The 22,720-nt window shown below is 37.0% G+C and overlaps 1 protein-coding gene, 1 long non-coding RNA gene and 1 pseudogene across 2 annotated transcripts; 2 read left to right on the top strand and 1 right to left on the bottom strand.

Moving 5' to 3' along the window:
- The first annotated feature begins 1,727 nt into the window (after positions 1-1,727).
- On the top strand, positions 1,728-8,888 carry LOC140856589 (PHD finger protein At1g33420-like; annotated as a pseudogene).
- Positions 3,134-4,759, top strand: LOC140856600 (uncharacterized). Its single transcript, XR_012140011.1, has 2 exons — positions 3,134-4,117; positions 4,266-4,759. It is a non-coding gene; the product is annotated as an uncharacterized lncRNA (long non-coding RNA).
- A 20-nt stretch (positions 8,889-8,908) lies between the features above and the next one.
- LOC105036193 (uncharacterized) lies at positions 8,909-22,186 on the bottom strand. The gene is made up of 3 exons (XM_073254425.1): positions 21,964-22,186; positions 19,140-19,236; positions 8,909-9,182 (listed from the first exon to the last, which is right to left on the bottom strand). The coding sequence occupies exons 1-3, from the start codon at positions 22,113-22,115 to the stop codon at positions 9,156-9,158; spliced, it is 276 nt and encodes a 91-aa protein (XP_073110526.1). The 5' UTR covers positions 22,116-22,186; the 3' UTR covers positions 8,909-9,155.
- Between the last annotated feature and the right edge of the window lie 534 nt (positions 22,187-22,720).

The following is a 22,720-nucleotide window of genomic DNA, read 5'->3' as shown; positions in this document are numbered from 1 at the left end:
ATTGGCAATTAGGATGGTAAATGTTACTAAAAAAAAAAGAGGGGAAAAAAAAATCTCCAATTAGCAACGTCTGACGGTGAATTTAAACCTAGGGATAGGGATAAATAGAACAATCCGAGCAGCTTGCCTTGTATGCACACAAAAAGTGCTCATCATATGGACCATCATGTCAATCATGAATACTTCAGTCTCTTCGGTCATATTTCTAAATGGAGAGTATCTCAATCTTCCTTTAAGAAGAATTTTCTAAAAGCTAATTTAATCTTTCAACTACTAAAATCATCAGTAATTATAGGTACTACTTATCATATTGGATTACATTAGGGATCCATTTGACTATTCCTATAAAATTGGACTGAAAACTTTGTAGAATTTGTAGATTGAGCCAACTATTTAAGCACAGCTACTTATCAACCAAGTTTCATATGGGCCAAATTCTATAGGAAGGAAAAAAGATATTTATAGTTTTTTCTACTTGCAACTTGCAAGCTAGAAAATGGGTCAGATTTGGACGGGCTATTAGATAATGCCATCTAGAAAATCAACAGACTTGACTTTTACATAATTTTCATTCTGATTTTGTAAATATATTTAAAAGAATCCTAAATATATAATTAATATACATCACTTTGGCATGCAAGCAAATATATCTATCTAATGATATGATAGACGTGTACAAATACTATTTTCAATCCCAACCGACTGCCCCGCTGCTAAGACTGCAAATTGATAGGATTGATCAGTTACCCAATTCGATCGTTTAGATCCGAGCCAATTTGCTTCAAAGGACCGATGGAGTTGAGTTGGATTTTAAAATTAGACACGTTCTATTTTTAAGATCAAATCTCGATTTATTGAATTTTAATCTAATTTGATTCGATTTGATTTTTGAATCAATTTTAGATATTCTACGCTATGATCTGATCCGATCCAAACCCCATATATCACTAGGATCCCAACCCATTAGAGCCTTTATATTATGATTTAAAATTTGTATAAACAATATTTTTGATATAAAAATAGATTGAAAATTATTTTTATATTTTAATTTATTTTAAAAATAATATTATTTATTATCTATTTTGTATTGTTAATAATATTTTATTATATAGTAATTAAAATATAATTAATTATATTTAATCCGAATACGATTCGAACTCAAATTGTTTAGATTGGGCCAAGTTATATATGGACCAATCTAATCCGAATGGCCCTCTGGATCAAAATTTTGGATATCGATGGGTCCAATCTTCTATTAATTCAATCTAATTCAAGATTCGATCAAAAAATTGAATCTGATCATGATCATTTATAACCCGATTCGATTTAACCCATTTGCACCCCTGGCTGTTACGTCCATCAGTTAGAAGAGTTCGATCCAGCGCCTCAAATTCCGATCTCTTCCGCGAAAACCTCCCCCCAACCCGTTCTAAATCAAAAATATTCTCAATTTTCTAATTATGGATCCCACCTCCGAAACCACCAGTCCAACACCCAAAAAAACACACAAAAAAAGGGCACTTCCGCAATTACACCAAATTGTCCGACCTTTGCGTCCTTCCATGAATACCCCTCTTCGGTGTATTTTCGTAATTTGAAACGTCCCGTGGGGCCATTCCGGGAATTCGACAATTCGTCCACCGACTCTGCCTTTTTTTTTTTTATTCTGCTCTATAAATCAAGGGGCCCGCACCAAAGCGACCCCCACTCTTGCACCGCCTTAAAATACGTCATATCCAAGTTAAGAAAACCCAAAACGAGGACGCGGTCCCAAATTTTTCTCCCTCTCTTCCGGTCTCTTCTTGACCCTAGCCTAACCAAACCCTAACCCGACCCTAACCCTCGTTATCCATTTCCCAAGCGGCCCATCCCTCTCCTCCTCTCTCTCTCTCTCTGTTTCTGAAACCCTAACCGTAACCCTAGCCGATATCTATAACCCTAATACTTGATCTTCTCTTTTTGTTAATTTATTTTCTGATTCCCAGTTGGATCTCCTTCTATCTTCGCCGTTAAGTCTTGGTCCTAGTTCTACTTGGAGCCGATCAACGGCGCCGTTCTTGTTGGAATCGCGAGATCCGGCCGTGGCCTCGAGGGGATCCGACGCCATGGTGGTGAACAGGCGGGCGCTGAAGCGGGCGAAGGGAAGGGTGACCGCAGATCTGTGCGATTTTCTGACTTTTCCGGCCGGCAGCGATGGGATCACCGACGGCCTCGACGGGCCGTTCCGCGTGAGCGTCCGGGAGTTTCTTGTGCGGCACGCGCGGCTGCCGCCGCCATCGTCGATCTTGTCGCCCTCCGCGGTCGCCTCGCCGCATCTGATACCCTGGCGGATCACCTTCCGGGTGGGTGATTTGGAAGATGCTGTCGTCGAGCTTAACGTTGTAGAAGAGGATGTGCTGCCATCGAAGTCGATCTATTGTGATCACTGTAGAATCGTAGGTGAGAATCGAGAGATAATTTTACCCCTTTTTTTTTCTTTTTATTTTTTTACCGGATCCACGCTTTCACCAGTTTTGCGCAATTTTCTACAATTTTACCTTTTTTTTTAATATTTAGTTGACCGGATCTACCTTGGTAAACCGGTTTCACATGACAGCTGTCATGCACTACGTGACCGTCATTATTATTTTTAAGGACTAATTTATTTTGAATTATGGATTTTTAAAATCTTTAATATAATTATATTAATTTTATTAAATTATTTTAAAAATAAATTTGTTTTTATTTCAAATGCTTTGCCTCAATTTCTTAGGTCGAGTAACAATTTATTGGTTAAGTGCAGGCTCGCATTCATGAAATTGATGCTGATTGCATGATTACTAGAAAATTAAATTAAACCAGACTAGCAATTTTGTAACTGAGTAATGATGTGGTTTTTCTCGTTCTGATTCAATAAACGTTGGGTGGTCGTTATTCTTGCATTTCCTATTAATTTATGCACTTAAAATGCAATTTTATGTTTTTGATGCTCAATTGGTTGTTATTGTGATCTTATTATAGGGTGGAGTGGTCATCCCGTTTGCGGAAAACGTTATCATTTTATCATCCGAAATGATAGCAAATCATCATCTGGTTGTCGCCAGACATGCATCCATTGCGGAACTTTGTTGCCTTTGTCCGAAACAAGGTGAGAAGTCCTTTGTTTTTTTGTTTTTTACTTAAAATGCACACTCTCATCAAAACAAAAGAAATTGAAAGTTCTCCATATTCATTAGGCAACTTGAGCTGCAAATCTGGTGTTTGTGGTTGGTGCTTGATCTCATATCGTTTTTGTTTGCTTTTTGTTGAATCGCTTGATTAAATATGCATTACTTACATTGATATATTTTTCTTGTTTAATCCTTTCATGGATTTATGGAAGTCTTTGTCAAGTTTGTGGAGAAATGGGATATCCTCGTTACTTTTTGGGAGACTTGAAGCAATCATAGGTTGGGGGAATTTTTTCTTTCAAATGCTCTGGAGAAAGTGCTTCATCTGTTGCATTTTCTTTGCTTGAGTATTGCTCAATCTGACATGATTCTGAAAATGTCGGATCAGTTTGAAGCATATTTGGTTTCTTAATTTTGTTGATTTTCTCTCTTCCTCTCCAAAGGTGTGAGTGGAGAATTTGGTAGTCTAGACCACAAATTATTCTCGAGCCGGTGTGTATAACTTGAAAATATTGGTTAAAGGAAAAGATGAGCCTAGCAGTAAGTCTGCATTGCAAACGGAAGCCTCTTCAATCAGTACTGGATTCAATAGTCAAGTCTATTTATCTTCGATGGAGTATTCTGATTTGTTGTTTCTACTGGTGGTTTTCCTTAGATTAGCTTTACAGGCTCGAAAAAGATCGTTGGGCATGCACATTTGTTCCCTAGAATAGAAGTTATCTTCAGATTGCTTGTATCTATATAAGATTCTGTTCTTGATGGTGGTATGCCTTTCTTCGGTAAAAAGCTCCTCTATGACAGATCGTTATTTCAAGAATGCATTTTCCGTATGCTCTGAACTTCTATCCTTTGATCAAAGTGATCTTTTCATTTTGGTCTACTGTTGAGCTCTGTAAGATCTTCTTGGTGATTGTGCAGCTTTTAGAAGACTTCCTCCTGAGCTATGATTATTTGCATATGATAGAAAGGTGTGTAACTGTAATTTCTTATGATCACATGCCATGCACGGATGACTTGGTCATCTACAAGACTTAGGTCTTGTTTATGTTTTTTTGATTTTATATTGTCATGTAATGGAGGTTTTGATTGCCTCACTGCCTTGGTTCTGATTTGCAGTTCAATGGGCCAGTTTTGTGCATAGTATTTCATGTTACAAATGGAGCTAGATAAGAGACTGTTATGTGGATCAGCTGCAGCATTTACATATTTCTAATGGAACAAATTAACAATTTCTTCTGATTAAGTGATTTGTTATCATTCTGGCCCAAGAAAGTTGGTATGAAGATAACAGGGACACTTTGCTAACTTTATTTCCAGTAGCTTTTCGGAGCTTTACCATTGCCAGCGATCTACATGCATGTTGATGTGGGCGGTGTTTGTTTGATGCTGTGGAGTGGTTTGATTATTAGAATGAAAAGTAATCTAGTATATTCTTTTAAGGTATAATGTTAGTGGCTAGGCATGTTAGCCATCCATTAAGAACTGTGATAAATTTTTATCTGGAGGCAAGTGTTTCATTATTGTATCTTGTGGAACTTGTTTTGTGTCCATACGTGTAATAAATGGTTCAAGATTTGAGTGATTATCATATGGGGTGTTTATGTTTCAAACTTTCCCTGATGTTTTGAAATGCTTTAGTGGAAATTGTTCCTTCTCCTTAATAACAGGTTGTCTCCTGGAATCATAAGAATTCTGCAGGATATATGTAAACCATGGAAATCTGTGTGGGAATCTGCTAGCTATTTATTGGAGTTGAGCCTGTAGCTCTGAATGATGTTTAGCGATCTTATGATATTTGTTTATCATGCAATGTTTTGTTTGTCTCACACAAATGCTCCTTTAATCAGGTGTGTTGCATGCAAATATGAGATGGGAGGTGAAGATCCAGAAGACTGGCCATATGTGCAGTTGGAAGATTCTACTCACTGGCTGCATGGTGTAGTGCATGCAAATGGTTATGGCCACCTTCTCAGAGTTAATGGCCGAGAAGGTGGTTCAAAATATTTGACAGGATGTGATATAATGGGTTTTTGGGATCGTATATGCAAAATGCTCCATGTCAGGTATGGGATATCTTATGATTATTGTTTATTTCTTGTTATCTTCATGGATCATTGTAGAGGTTTGCTATTGATTGCAACATTTTTCTGTGATAGAAGCACTTGGTGATTACTTGATATGTTATCAAAATGCTCAGGGCTAACACTGTACTATAATTTGTATATTAGAAATCTTTGTGCCAATCAGATTTTTATTATAATAACAGTCAAATCTTAATATGTAATTGTTTTCTTATTCTGTTAATGGGGAAAAGTTAATTTATGGCATAGTGCGTAGGATGGTTTTGAAGGGGAGGTCTGCAATCACAGGGACCATACAGGATTTTGTAAACTTAAATCAATATTTTTTTTTTTTATTGGAGGAACATAGTGATGGAAAACTGTATTCTATTTAGTTAATTATCAGATTGATTTGTAAAATCCTGTAGGATATGGATGGAATGTTGGATGAATTATAAATGTAATTATTGAAGAGGTAAAATGGGGACCTCAAAATTGAATCGAAGCCCATCATGCCACTGTTTTAAAAGCAACTTCGAGCTTGGTCGGTACCGAGACAATGGTCAGGTGCCTTACCAACTTTTAAAAGTCAAGATCGCCCAAAAGAGTAATAACTTCAAAAAAATAAAAGAAGAAGAAAAAAAAAGGTTTTAAAATATTGGAAAGATGTATGGTGTCCCAGTTTCTGGTTTAAGGATAGGATGAGTTGTGAAATGGACAAGGGTGGGATGAGATGTTCATCATCTTGAACGGTACACAGTGTTCTGTTTCATGGAAAAAGTTTATTTAAAACCTTGAATACAACAAATATAACATATTTAACAATATATATAGTGAATCAAAAGAAAGTTTTTACCAGGCAGCATCCTATGCTAACTTAGAAATCATTTAGATTCCCCATCATGTAACATGATGCAAGATATTAAAGCAGCGTGTAGGCCAGTACCGCTTAGGTAAACTTTAGGTGGCCAAGGTGGCCATTTTTAACATCATGCTAGCTGAACTCTAGGTTCTTATAACAAGGCCACAAATTTGACTGTTTTATTGTATGACTGAATTGGAAATAACCAAATATGCTACATGGTTACCAACCCGACTCTGCAACTTATGATGTTAGAGTTGGGATAATATGAATGCAAGGTTTGAAGGTCAAAATAGATGGTTCGAAGCTGAAAATAAAAGGGGACCTTGAGCAAGGAGCACAGTATTACTTTTGTAGTTTACCTTTTTCTCCACAACCTTTCATCAAGGGAGATCATTTTTTTAATTTCTGTCTTGAGATTTTTCAAATTTTCTCAGGTATGAAGCTGATGGTTTTGTATGCAAGACATGGAGACTAATGGAGTTTTTATGGCTTCAACCTAGTATCTGTTTATGGGTGGGCCTTGTGAACTTTGATTTTCACACACCCCCACACACACCCCATCATGAGGTTTTAAAAGATCATATGCTGATTACATAGTGGTTACCCCGATTCTGCCCATCATGAGGTTTTAAAAGATCGTATGCTGATTACATAGTGGTTACTAAGGTCAAGGGCTGAAAACAAATCAGATATGGATTGGATAGTGGCATATCCATAGGATTTTTTTCAACAAATGCAAATATGGATACAGGTACTAAAGGATTATGTCAAAATTGGTATTCTATATTTGTTCTAAAGGGATATCCATATCCAAATAATATGATTACTATCTGAATCTTTCCACTTTAGATATGTATATAAGTGGGATACTCTGCCCCTTTTTCTTTATATATAGCATGGATGAAACATTTATTGTTAAAGCATTATTGTTAAAGCACCTCACTGGTCAATTAAAATTTTGGGGTGTTTAGTTTCTATTTGTGACGAAAAGATCATTTTTGATGACAGAAAAGTCAGCGTTTTGGATATCTCCAAAAAATATGGAATGGAGTATCGGCTCCTCCATGCGGTAACCGCTGGCCGTTCTTGGTATGGGGATTGGGGATACAGATTTGGTGCCGGTAGCTTCTCCCTGACTGCAGTGGCCTACCAGAAAGCTGTGGAAACCCTCCCTAACATACCGCTGTCCATCTTCTTCTCCCATTCCCGATCTCCTCGCACCCCATTACAGAATATGATTGCACTGTATCGGTTCATCGCTGATTACCCCTTGGTCACATTTAGGGATCTCTTCTGCTATGTGACGCGTCTGCTTCATGAAGCTCACGAGCGAAAAAAGCCTCAAAATCCTTCGAGGAGGAAATTGGCTAAAGCCACCTCAAGCGTATTGGGTTCGTGGACGAATGAAGAAGTTGAACGAGTAGAGAAGGCTACGGTCAAGGTTCTTCGTGCCGTTGGGGGTTCCAAGTGGGTGACTTGGCGCGCCCTTAGAGGAGCAACAGTTCGAGCACTAAATGCCCCGGAGCTCCTCGACCATTGCCTCAAGGGACTCGGCGGTAGAGCAACGGACGACGGTATGGTTGTTGCAGTTCGATACAATGCTGAAATGAGTGCAATTGAGTACAGGTCGGTCAAAGAGTTGCCATCTCCTATCCTGCCTATTTCGTAGCTTTAAATCCTTTATTCAGGCATTGGCACCATTATGAAATACAAACTAATCCTACAGCATGACGACTATAAGATCGCTCATGTTCAAATTATCTCCACGATGACAGAACATCATTAGATCTTTTCCCATTAAATCTGATTTTGTTTATGTTTTCTTTCCTTGTGAAAACTGTAGGCTTGAGGCAGCTTCAAACCAGACAACGACCACCCGATACTTTCCGAGGCCATCTGCTGATCAGCTTCTCCAGGATCTCAAATTCCTGTATGATGCTCTTCTTAATCCTGCTACCATGCAATCCTACAAGCCACAGGCAACAAAGAAGTCTGCCCAAAGCTCAGCGTCAAATCTCCTAGACTGCAAGCAATTCATAAAGCATTACGATGAACTTGCATCTAATTGGTTGCCTTCTAGTCAATTTGTGCTTCAGATCTGGTGTCATGTTGAGTTGATTGATCATCCAAAGGACTACACTGCTCCCCCACCAGAGCTTCTGATTTTGCCTATAGCTGCCACTATAGCTGATCTAAAGCAACAAGCAACAAGAGCTTTTCAAGAGATATACCTTATCTTCCGAAGATTCCAAGCCGAACAGTTAATATTAGACCATGTAGATGTTAGTGACTCTGCTCTTGTCAGGCATATACTTGGCTCAAATGGGATTGCTAAGATTAGAGGATCCTGTGTTGGAGATGACCAAAGACTTGGGCAGTTCCGAATGGAGAGGGGATTGGAGAACTGGATTGTGGACTGTGATTGTGGTGCTAAGGATGATGATGGTGAGAGGATGATGGCCTGTGATGCCTGTGGGGTCTGGCAGCATACAAGGTGTGCTGGGATCAGTGACTATGATGAAGCACCAGCTAAATTTGTTTGTAAGAGGTGCATTGCTTGCGCAAGTCTAACGGGCGTAGCGGTGGACAAATGAAAAGCAACACCTATGGTGGAGGTGCAAGGATGAAACAGATCCTTCTAGATCAGGGGATTTGGTAGCCTGACAACTGTGAGGTGAAGATATTCCTGTCACCGTAAATGTTGGGCGTATGTACAAAGAGTAGCCTAGTTTTGGCCTTATTGTAATAAGATTCAAGGCCATGGTAGAAACTTTTTGTTTCCCATTAATGAAGAAGCTAACCTTTCCTCTAAAATTTTTATTTTGCACCTGCATAGAATGAACAGCTCATATAGGTCAGGCATACTAAATTAGCACGGTCTGGATGAAGTAAATGCATTTTTCAAGAATGTTAATTCACTTCTTAAAATGCACAATTATTTCAATCATCAACCCTTATGAATCCTTTTCTCAATCTTCAGTGCTACCTGCTGGATCTTTCATATGACAGCGTGAACAGCTTTAGCAGCTGTTGAACGTTCTCTGCCATCAGATCCTTTGCCTCTGCTTACATGACTGTAATTCAATATGGAACATCAGGGATCTGTGCCTGAACCACCATCAATTGAGTGTTATTTTTTGGCAAAAGGAAATCCAAAATCACATTGCCGTTGTAGAGCTATGTCTGGACCAAGATATACCTAGGTTCTAGCTTCCACAAAAATTAAGATTTTTTAAGTACTCGAACATTATATTGAATTCATAAACAATGCTGGCTCCTAAGAAATAGCATAACATGGAGATGACAACACCATCCAATGATTATGCCACATGACAGAATGCTGTACACTGATGCCTTCCGTCATAGGTAATTGCATCAAAATGAGTTTGTTCAGGCACGTGGTACCTAGGTGACAAAACACTTGACAACCTGTGAGGACTCTACAATCTTGTGTTGTTGAAATTAAAAGAAAAAAAGGGAACAAAGAAGGAAAGATTGCGACAAGAAAGAGAGGATGAAAAAAGAGAATGAACACGTAAGAAATATCAATAGGAAAGTGAGGAAGCAGCAAAGGAATTAACACTATCTGAATGTGTTCGTCAACATGCATGGAGAGCTTCAACAATAAAAAAAATGCCGATAACAAAAATTAAGGAAACGGAAAATTGAACTTTCTACTTCCTCGTCTGTTGGGCAATGACGAGCAGTAAAGGAAATCTGTATTTATCTTCTACATAAATATATAATGTAACCTCTATCTCATCCAAAATCATGTAACAGAAGTCAAATAATCAACATCAGTATCTTCATGTTCAAGCCAACAGGCGTTATTTATTTGTGGTTTGGCATATGAATAAGCATTCACCATTTCTTGCAATCAAAACTGCAATAAACATTCATGTACATGCATCACATCCAAACATATTTTGCACATTAGGAGAACAAAAATATAGATTATGTAAACTTAAGCATATTTGCAGGTAACTAGAAAATATAGCATAGTCAGGATTCAAACCTAGGTCATTGGGTACCACGGCCCAATGATTTTACCAACTTGCACTTGGGAGAATATATTCTCCTCCATGCTTTTAAGTACATAGATATAGTTGATTCAGTTAGCCAGGTCAGTCCTTGCCTAGGCAAACTACCAAAATGTGTAGGTTAACCGCTTTGAAAAGACTAATTCAAACTACTGCTTGATTACTTAGAACTAACAGGTCATGAAAATCATTGATGTAACTGATCAGATATAGACAAACTTGTTAAGAAAGTCCATGGATACATTGGAAAATGCATAGCCTGAGAGTAAGAATCGGTTTAATGGTTATGGTCTCTTGTGTTGCATAAGGTAAGTGAAGGTCTCTTGTGTCGTACAAGGTAATTGGAGGTATCTTCTGTGAGGTAAATGTCAACGAAAAGATGTTCATAAGTATTTAAGAGATGTCCAAGGATACTTATAACAATTTGAAGGATAGGCTCTCTTAATGCAAGATGGAAAGCTAAACTATCAAGTAGCAATGGACTGTGGAAACCATACAGGCTTTTATTATATCAATGTTGTCAAAGCAGCAAACCAAATAGGTATGGTACTAAGATGCCCTTGTTGCATGGTTTATGGATTCTACATTTTTTTGTTTTTAAATTTTTGTAGTTTCTTTTTTAATGATTGTACCTATAAGCACCCTCTTGTGACTAAATCAAGGAGACAACAACAGGGAGCCAACAGGGTCTCTCTTTTTTGTGGACTTGGCTATCCCGACTAGTACAGGCTACCAAGCTAGCAAACTGGCAAGTCCCAACTTGTACCAACTGGGAATGCGGGGGCATCCAGTTCATGAGCAAACCAATGTCCTGGAGCCATCCCAAGTACAATTCTCGGATCGGAATGGTATGGCACTAGTGGGATGCATCAGTACCATCGGTATGGAAATCCAAGAATGCACTCAGAAATGTCTATACATATTCACAGTTAAATATCCAAGATGCGAAAATATAAAGTAAAATCAAGCATATAACTTAAGAAGCAAATATCAAGCTAATTTCAATATATCTATTATTGATATTATTGGTACACTAAACAGACTAGATAGTCCTAGCCTGAGCAATTGATATTGCCCAGACACCAGGTACCAAGATGCCTTGGTGGACCATTTCGAAAAAATTATTCAAACATAGCCTATTACGAGAAATATTTGGCAATATTCTACACCAATAATGGACGATATGAAAATGGCTTTACTGGAGCAGTAAAAGATGATTATTAAATTTATGAAAAATCACATGTAGAGAAAATGGAGCATGGCTGAAGGTGCACCACGCCGAGCTTGATCGAGCTTGGGTCTAATCAAGCTTGGTTTGAAATCCCAAGCTTGAAAGTTGAGATCAAGTTTGATTTGTTAATCCTGTTTCGAGCTTACAGCTAATTTCAAATAGAGCGAACATGAGCCTAATCGATCAGCTTGAAAATCCTAAGTCAAGCTAAATATCAATTCAAGCTTGAACTTGAACTAAACTTGGTTCAAACTAGAACTAGAGCTTGATTCAAGCTTGCCTTAGCTTGATTCAAGTTTGGTTCAAATCTGAATTAACATTTAATGAATTCAAAAGTTAAATAAATATTCAAGCTTGAAAAGATCCTAATATTGTAGACCAATGGATCTATTTGGCGCAGCTTTAAATAATTTTAAGCCAAGATTGCGGATCCAAGTTTCGTTCATTTAGCTTCAATCTGAGGCTGAACCAAGCATTTTCCAAGCCAAGCTCAATCTACTTCAGGTGGTAAATAAGAATGGACAACCTAAGAAGCAGAAAATAGCTTATATCGATTAAAATCAGTTCTGCGCATTAACTAATGGAACATTCAGTTTGCAGAATAACTGTGAATTTGGTCATAAATGCATTAGTATATAACTAACCATTAATGATAAGATCTCTTTATGTAAACTGTAAGGTATGATATATGTAATAAAATTATCGTTACTGTAAAAGTTACCTGAGATTGGCATGTATCTCCTTACCATGGCTTCTCATGGTGGGAGCATCATGTTCACATAACTGTAGTATACTGCTATGCCCAGTAACAGTTTCTTCAATAGCTAAATTTGCTAATTGCATATTCGTTTGAAACTCATTTTCTTCCAAACAGTGAATGGCATGGATATTCTTTTGAACCCATTTTCATCCAAGTCTGATCATTTTGTGACTAGTCAACTGGATCTAACAAATAGCTTTCAAAGGTGATGGATGGGATGGAGCAGCTTTTCAGGAAGATAATACCTAGGTTGCCAGGCTTCCATGGCTCGCAAGGAGCCTCCTCATCTCTTTAAAGTTGGGTCTTGATTTTTGTCGGAAACAGGGTATTATAGGAAGGATTGTAGGAATGGCTTAGTATGCTATATTGAATGGGGGTTGGTCATAGTTCAAGGATCTACAAAGCTTGGTCTTAGAAGGAGATGGATGCTGAAATACCCTATCATCCTTTCAGAACCTCTATTTTTCACACCTACTACCAGATCTGTAAAGGAGGCACATGGAAAGCACAAAAGGGATGGCATCATTAGGATTTACCCTTCAAGGTAGGGATGAAGTGGATTCTTTGATGGTAGCAGATGTCCTCTCCTGTCTCTCTCACCCTCGCCATGTTTGGAGAGCAAGGACTTCAGACACAACTGGTTCTTAGTTACTTCTCCTCGTAGACAACTATCTTTGATATAGAACAAAGATATACCATTCATTCCCATTCTTCCTCTTTCGCTATCTATCCTTAGCCAATTAAACCAATGCCATTGAACATGATTTGTATTATAAAGTGGAAATTGAAATTTTTCATGTTCCCCTTGCATCTTGGGAGAAGGATTCCACCTGCATCGTAGTGGTGGGTTGGGTTCTCTCCATACTATTAACAAGGGACACTATAGATCTCTCTGAATTTGATCTCAATATTTTCAGCAAGTCCATTGAAGCTATTCCTCAGTCGATGGATGCCTTCATAAGCAAATTCAAATATATTGTCTATATTTCAATCAAGAACTTTAAGAATGAACACCCCACCTTGATGACTCTTCAATATCAAAGGGTTGGGATGACAATGGTGAACCTCTTCCCCTTATAGACCTTTCTATATCCATCTCTCCAACAGAATGTTAATGTGGTGAGCTCTCCAGATAATTTGATCATTCTTCATACAGAGGGTTCTATGATAGCCCATAAACCCCCTGGTTGTGCTGGTGACACTGAGATAAGAGTTACTCTAATGATTTCCTTCAATCAATGGGTTCACCCTCTACTCCTGGTTCTCTTCTGACTTCCTCTATTTCCCTTGGTTCAGACCCCAGTTCAGAGGTCCATCAGCCAGCAGTTCGTGTCAACCAGGTCTACTTCCTGCCTAGTTCTACTTTCTTCTTTTGCCAATTTCCTGCCTAGCAGTTTCAAATTGAACATGAATTATATTTGGGTCCAGTCTATGGTTTTGGGTGGCCTTCACCTGGAGACATCAGCTACCTCTCATGTGGGATCAATCATTAGCAAGGCCTCTAACTGACATGATCATGATGTCTACTCTCACCTACATTGGGTCATGCCTTGGTCCCCCAGTGGTGGACTCCTTGGCAGGCTCTTTGAATCAGTTGCATCTAGATCCCATGGGATCATGTTACTGGTACTTCTCTAATGCTTGGAATTTACTCCCTCCTCAGCCCCCACCCCCCTTTCCTCCGATAAATTAAAAAAAAAAAAAAAAAAGGGTTGGGGCATATATAGCCCCTTGCAGAACCTCACAGGATACTACTTCCCCCTATAATCTTTGCTCCTTTGGCCCTCCCTCACTGAATAGGCTGGTATTACAGAATCTTGGAACTCGTCTTTAAGTTCCGCATAAGTACTCATGCCTGACAAAGCAATTGCCTCACCTGCCAGAATCGTGGCATCTGAAGTTTACTTCCCACTACTTCCCCACGCATTGCAAAACCCCATGGTGGTCACAAGCACTCTGATTATTGAAGTTCCTTATTCTCCTCTTCCTCCTACTAGTTCCAAGTGAAGTGTGATACTCAAACCAAAGCTGACTACCAAAGGAAAAGGGGCAGTTACCCTTGAAAACTCCCTCCCTACTAGTAATGAGGTACAGGTGCATGATGATGCTCGAGTCCTAACAACCCTCAGTTCAGAGAAAAGCTTAAGGCTTTGGGGATAAATGTTGTTTACTCTTTGTCAATGGTCTCAGAAAAAAGGCTCTGGAATACATCAAAATGCTCCTTACACCAGCCTCATTGATTCATGGGGCTAGAGCAATAAGGCTGGTGTAACCTCAAAAGCATAATATGAACTTAAGGCTGCCCCACGATTACTTCAAAAGCACAATATGAGGTCATCTGAGTGCTTGAGAATTCATCTTAGACGGAGCATAATGGACAATATGAACTTCTTTAGTTTTATTTTTGGCCAATTCCAAATTACTTTTTTTTATAACAAAATTCCTTTGATTTTGTTGCTCATTGGCAATGCACTTCATTCCGTCCATCACCCAACTTGAAGAAACTTCAGCTTACTCTTATTTTCACTTTGCACCCAAAAAAAAAAAAAAGAAAGAAAGGAAGGCTTTCTCAAAAAAGAACTCATGCAGCCAGTCATGTCTTCTTCCAGGTAATTGCCAACATTTTCATATTGAAGAATGGTTTCTTCTCTAACCATGATCTTTTTTCTTTGTGTTCAAAGCACAAAGAAGAAATAAGACGTGAAAGGAAAAGGAGAAGAAAAGAGAAACAATCGAAGAGAAGAAAAACAGATACAGGACAATAATGAGGGAAAAGAAGAGATAGATTTGCACTCCAGCCAGCATTAAACATGAATTTTGAATTAAATCTGCAAGCCTGATCTAGAACCTAATGAATCTAGGACCCACAGATTCAACCTTTAACAGAAGTAGAATGTTTCTAAGATTAATTTTATGCAAAAATAGGGTTTTTATAGAGATTAAAACTTGGTTTAGCAAATTGATAAATCAATTGAGTTCAAACTCATGATTTTAAGGAATAACAATAACTACCATTCTTCAATATATCTGAAAATATATTAAATACATATATCTAAAAATATCTTAGACATACTACACACACACACACACTAAGAATATCAAGCAACATCCATGATTTGATTTAAAAAATGAGTCCATTTCCCACTAGACAATTCTGACGAACATGCTTTGTATGACAGGCTTACTAGAATGAAAATCGAAATGAAATCTATCAGTAAGCTGATATGACAAGAAGAAACAAAGCTTATCAAATTGGTACCTTAAGAGCAATTAGTTGGTTCAAATGAGGACTCAAAAGAAGTTCTCATAATGTTGACAGAAGGAGGCAATCAGGCATTGCACCGCCTCACACGCTCATGGAACTAACTCAAATCACATTCACATTTTCATTATGTTAGTCTTATTGCTTGACCTACAAGATTTGGCTGTCTACAAGTAATGGAACAATTATGCAAATCCATGTCTGTTTTAAGTAAAATCAACTATTAATCCAACCTCATACGTTATGCAGGTATAGTGCAAACAATCATGGTGAAAATATGTTGTTGACTTAACTGTTTAATATATCAAGCAGCAAGAGAATACGCATACAAAGTTAAAAAAAAAAAAAAATCGGGGATACCAGCAATGATGCTTCATTGTGTAGAAGTTAGAACTCTAGGACATCCAACTGATCAGCCCAAATAAAGTGCTGCAGCAAGCAAATTTTCCCCGAAATCTCTAGATCTGCTTTAATCCTCAGGAGAGGAAGCAAATGGGTGGTTGAACAATTTTTTCATGACATATGTTTCCAGACACTGCATAGCCCACAACTATTCAAAGACATGTTTCAAAGCAAGTGCAAAAATATTTCATCTGAAACAAAGAAAATAGACATTTCTGCCAAAAAAATATCAAGAGTTACTATATATATTTCTGTCACCAGAAAAGACAATTCAGTCCAAAGAAAATCAAGAATTACAAGATAGATTTCTGTCACTCAAACTTTAGAGCACTAGACCTATATGACAGCCGTAACTTACATCAAAATACAACAAACCATAATGTAAGCAAAGGGAAGACTCCTTCAATTGGCTGAATCCTAGATCTCAAATCATTCTTTTTGACTTGGAGAACCTTTTGATTTGGATCAACTGATCTCAAATCATTCAGCTCTTGTTAACAAAATCTTCACAGGTTTTCTGAAGTTCAGTTAATCCAAGAAAACTACAAAGCAAACCATCTTTGAGAAGGCCAACTGGTGGTCAAAAGGTAGATCTAGTTCACAAAGTATGATGCAGTCCCGTTTGATGACTCTTGACTAATTACACAGTATTCACAAAACTAATTTTGGTCTTCTATTAATTAGGTTTTGATGTCAGGTCACCAAATTAGTCAAATTTTGAACACAGAATATTGCCTCGGAGCTAGATCATCTAGAATGACAATATTAAGCATGCAAGTTTTCTATACTCAGCAATACAACTGCTGATGGTAATGCTTCCGATCATTTTTTGGACATCTAAAAGAGACCGGTGCACAAGTCACTGCATGTATTTTTGCATAGAATACATACACATGCATACACAGTTATTTCCCATAATGGATCCATTACATTATTACATCTTTCCAACAAGATTTGTCGTATATTACATTTTTCAAATAACATGAACTGAATATGAACAGAACAACTTGTTATACACATGCAAATGGTGTAATTTCAAGCTGTGCCAGACAAGCGCCACAAGATATCCATAGAATAACAAGTTCTGATTTATCATCCTGTAGCAGAGATGTGCACGATGCCTCAACAATGCTTTATGGAATTTAGATTCAAGACAAGAAAAGGTTGAAACTGAGACAATCTTTTTCCCATATCCTATATTTCTGCAGTCTATTTGTTTTATTTTTTTGGTTTTTTTTCCTATATCTTATGGTACAATCATAATAAAATACTGTCAAAAGCACAAAATTATGATAAAACTTATGCTACCATAGAGTGAATACACAATATATCAGTCACATCTCTGTTAAGAAAAGACATCTTTGATATCAAGAATGATGACAAAACTACACTAATAGAGTAAGAGGTGCAAGAATCACCAAATGGGGTATCACAATATTATTTATTTTTTATTAACTTAACATTTATTCAAACAATAATATAAGCCTTGGAGGAGACCTGCCTCAAGGTGAGAATTCAGGCCATATATATAGATATGATTTGTACACCAATATGATAATTAAAAATAAGAAAAAATGCAATCAATGCTAACTTACATTGGTCAATTAAAGACCAAGAAATCAGGAAAATAAATGGCTGTCAATTAGAATTATTTCCAGCCTACAATTAGAGATTCCAACCTACAATCAGAAATCATATCTCCTTGACAAATATGCTGAAAATCTGGTAATTTATATCGATCAATTAAAGACCAAAAAATTAGGAAAAATAAATAACTGTCAATCAGAAATATTTTCAGAAATATTCCAACCTATAATTAAGGAATCTTTTTTTTCCTTGACATGCCCCCTCAACTTGATACTCGGGAGTCAACCAGTAGCAATTTGTTAATAAGGGACCAGAATGAAAAATATCCAAATGCAGAAATTTTCTTAGAAAATTTCAAAAGCAAAATTATCCCAAGAACCTTGCTCTGATACCATGTCAATACCAAGAGCACAAAACAAATTATAGAGAATTTTGGAATTGCCAGCCTCAAGTTAAGAATTCAGGCCATATATATATGGATATGATTTGTACACCAATACGGTAATTACAAATAAGGAACAAAATGCAATCAGTGCTAATTTACATTGGTCAATTAAAGACCAACAAAGCAGAAAAATAAATAGCTATCAATCAGAATTATTTCCAGTCTACAATTAGAGTTTCCAGCCTACAATCAGAAATCATGTCTCCTTGACAAATATGCTGAAAATATGATAATTTATATTGATCAATTAAAAGATAAAAAAATTAAAAAAATAAATCGCTGTCATTCAAAAATATTTTCAGAAATATTCCAATCTATAATCAAGGAATCTTGTTTTCCTTGAGACATATGCATACATGCATACACAGTTATTTCCCATAATGGATCCATTACATTATTACATCTTTCTAACAAGATTTGTCATATACTACATTTCAAACAACATGAACTGAATATGAACAGAACAACTTGTTATACACATGCAAATGGTGTAATTTCAAGCTGTGCCAAACAAGCACCACAAGATATCCATAGAATAACAAGTTCTGATTGATCATTCTGTAGCAGAGATGTGCATGATGCCCCAACAAAGCTTTATGGAATTTAGATTCAAGGCAACAAAAGGTTGAAAAATTTGAGACCATCTTTTTCCTATATCCTATCTTTCTGCAGTCTATTTGTTTTATTTTTTTGGTTTTTTTTTTTTTCTATAGCTTATGGTACAATCACAATAAAATACTGTTAAAAGCACAAAATTACGATAAAATTCATGCTACCATAGAGTGAATCAACAATATATCAGTCACATCTCTATTGAGTAAAGACATCTTTGATATCAAGAATGATGACAAAACTACACTAATAGATTAAGAGGTGCAAGAATCACCAAATGAGGTATCACAATATTATTTATTTTTTATTAACACAACATCTATTCAAATAATAATGCAAGCCTTGGAGTAGAAGATCTAAAAGATATAAAGATGTGCACATGATATGTGTGAAAAATGCAGTGAAAACCTTTCGAACTTTTGTTGCATATAAAATCAAGGGACTGACTGCAGGATCAGTTGACAAGACTTAAATTCAGTTGTATATAGTCAGAATGTCCAGTGCTATCCATTGATATATGCTAACAAGCTTAGAGCCTCCAGTTTCTTCATAATTCATGCACATGCCAACTTGTCATAACAAAGCATATATGTTAAAACAATCAGTTTCAATTCAACAAAATTAATTAGATTCAAACAATTCATGCCAGCAGCACAATATGACATTGTAACAACTAGGATATTAGAGTATCTAAATATATAGATGTTTCTTTAGCACAAATATTACCTCAATTACGCTATCTATTTCTTCATCTGGAGCATGAGCCCATAAAGGATGTTCTTTAACAGCGGACTCCGTGGTCACAAGAAAGTCTTGTAGCTTTCTACCATCATTTTCAGCATCAGTTGTATGAAACGAGAACGACAAAATGAAGCAGCAAATAAATGATATTCCTTGCAAGTTAATATTAAATTAACAACTTCCCCACCCCAAAAAACAGAAAAAAAAGGAAAATAATCTGTTACATGCACTTATAATTCAAAACAGGTAGATACATTTGTTAGAGAAGAATATTTTATTAGTGTTGATCTTTGCATGGAGAACAATCAATATCAGCGCTCAAATAAGATAGTTCACTTAAACTGCAAGATTCCTGGACTTGGATGGAAACAACCTAAAATAAACAAAATGGAAAGAAAGCGATTGTGCAACATTTCTTGATGATGCTTGTACATCCCCTTGATATCAGTATTGATCTTGCCTATCAGCCACAAGTACAAACAGTGTTGTGCTGATCTCATTATGAAGATTTTCTGGGAAAAATAAATCATATTATAAAGTAGGACTTTGTAAAAAAGGAGCCATATTCCTAGAATAAGATTGGTAAGGAAATCAAATTCAGTGGTTCAGGAAGATCATTGGCTCTGAGGTACAGGAAGCAAGACATAAATAAATAGGAAGTTTAGAAGGGATGGAAAGACGAGAATATTACATAAATGCAAAGGCTTTCAATCAGTAACACCTGCCAGCTTTTCATGCAAGAAAAACCTGAACAAACTCTTATTATTACCTGCCTATTACATGAAAACCTTAAAGAAACAAAACCTAACCACATCCAAACAAATCCAGGTAATATTTGTGGAAAACAGATAACGAGGTTTCTTAGGAACAATCATTATTTGTGGGCCCAATTCATAACCAATATAAGTCAGCTGACAAACCCTTCTTTCAACCAAGTTGAGACTTGAGATTGAAACTACTTGACCCTTTTTTGAAGTCTATTTGTTAAGATTTTGATTGCTGAATTATGTGAAAAGAAAGGTCATCAAATAGGAGGAAATAAGGGAAGCTTAACTGATTTTTGGGTCCTGTTTTAAAATAATTATACTTACACCAGGACCCCTTAAGCAGACTAAACTCTAGTAATAATGAGAAAGCCCTACCAACTACAACATGAAATTCTTACTATCGGGAGTTCCAGGATAATTGACTCTAATGGTTATAGTAATTTTCGCAATTTGTATTTTATTTGGAAATGTATAAACCCAGTGAGAAGTAAGAACAAAGAACTACCATGCATTTAATTGTCAATAAAGAAAATGATGTTTGTAAGCTAGATGATAAGATGAGAAAAGGGAAGTCGACTAGCCTTTATATTTGCTTCCTTTCTCTTGTTTGTAAAGAAACCATAGAAAGTCTACAGAAGGGACCAATACATGAAAGCTATGTGTAACCCCAATTAATGAAGCTATTGAAATTGAATTTAGAAATTATATTAAAATTCTTCATCCAACTCTACGTGACAACTTTTGGGTTTAAAGTTCTAAACGAAGATGTGAAATGCAAAATGGTAAAGATAAAACATATCCAAGAAAAGCCACACTGGATGCAAACTATATTACCATACCTAATCATACTAAAAGATAATAAATAAAATACTATAAGGGAAAAAAAATCCAAACTTCAATATCATGATCCACCGACCATCTTGTCCGCAAAGAAATAATGGAAAGGATACAGATAATCAAAAGCTGGCATTTTGAGCAAAAACCAGCAAGCATAAATAAAATCAAACAAATCATGAACTGAACAAATATCCAAACTTTTATTTATATAAAGACAAACATTAAATGCTAGAAACTAAAAAAATCATGTGCTAAATGTCTTTATTTTCAGTATGGCATCTCCCCTGCTTATAGTAGAGAACAGAACCAAGGAGGCAGTATTTTTCGAAATGAAATGGTTCAAAGAGAAGTATAGACACCATTTCCAGCACAAGTTTATACAACAGAAAATTATCATGAATCACACGAAATTCAGATAAAAACTAAATAACAAGATGCAAAACAAAATCCATATATCATTCTACTCTGTGAACAGAAAAAGTGACAAACAAGAGAGCTAGCATTCTTATTCGATGACAGGCAACAAGTAATAGAGGTTTCTAAACAAATCTCTAACCTCACACAAGTCTGCCGCTCAAGATGCAGAATAGAACCCTAAATCGACCTAAGCAGTTAACGAATGGCATATATCAGAACTCAATTGCCTAAACTAGAGCAATTCTAGTTTCTTTATATGATACAGAACAGAACCAAGCAAGATCACCGTTTTCCAAAACAACAAAAAGGTTGAAAGAAAGAAATAGACGGTGTCTGCGAAATCAGGGTAGACATAAGAAACTCATCAAAGAACATACGAGATCCAAACAAAACCTATATAAAAAATTTCTAAACCAAATCTAGATATCACGATCCATCGACTACTCTGCCAATCACAATAGGAAAAAAAAAAAAAAAAGAAGAAAAACAAATTAGCTACCGTTCCCCACCCGATAACAAGTAATAGGCAACAATTCATCCAAACAAATACACCAATCGAACAACGCACAACCCCTCCATTCAAGCAAAAGCAAAGATAAAACCCTAACCACAACAACACCAATAGCCCAAGCTCCAATCCAAAGGAATCCAAGTCTATCACAAAAGATACACATACAACCCTATAATTCAGCAAAGAAAGAAACAATCTAGCACTAAAAAACACAATTCGAACTCAAGAAACAATCAAAAAACGGGGGGGAAATCTAAGCGAAGGCTCTAGGGAGGACCTCTTGATGGCACGGACGCTATAGGCGGAGGAGGCGCGGTGGCGCATCCAATTGAGAAAATCGGAGAAATTGGGCTGGAAGAGAGAGCGGGAGCGGAATCCATGGGAATCCCAAAAACCTATTCTTGGATGGACTGCGATCCAAATCCCCATCGCTCGCCATTTTATTTGGTGGTGTAAATATATATATGAGCGAGAGACCGCGAGGAATGTTACCCGTGGGCGTTTGCAGGAACTCCAAGCGAGCGGTTTTTCCTTAAATTGTTTATTTTATTGCTTAATTGCGTGTGAGTCTCGCACATGAAGGAATATTTGTGGGGGCGCCGACAAAGTAGGAGGGGATTTAGTGGACCCTCGAGTGGATGATTGGGGAGACTCCGGTGGACCCGATCGGACGGTGGAATGGAATTTAAATGCAACGACTTCTGATGCAAGCCGTACGATCAGGTCTTAAAGAAAGTAATTAGAGTCTCTAGTCTTACCACTGTTACGGGGAAAAAAAAGGAAACAAGGAAGAAAATTATCGAGCGTGACCGCATGACAAACCACCGTGCGTTCACGAGCCAGGGCGACTACGACCTGTACGTACCTCAGCAATGAGCACATGGGTTTTAAAGCCTAACCTGCATGCAAGCATTGTTCTATGGGAACTAACTGGTAGAAATACACCTCATGTAGCCTAAGGGGGACCAGGAAGGGGGTAAAATTACTGTTCATCAGAACCATTTCAAACAAGTGGAATACACAGCTGTTGAAAA

The sequence above is a fragment of the Elaeis guineensis genome, chromosome 1 (genome assembly GCF_000442705.2).
Source record: "Elaeis guineensis isolate ETL-2024a chromosome 1, EG11, whole genome shotgun sequence".
Taxonomy (NCBI): domain Eukaryota; kingdom Viridiplantae; phylum Streptophyta; class Magnoliopsida; order Arecales; family Arecaceae; genus Elaeis; species Elaeis guineensis.
Note: the sequence above shows the minus strand (reverse complement) of the source record. Positions and strands in the feature narration are given on the sequence as shown.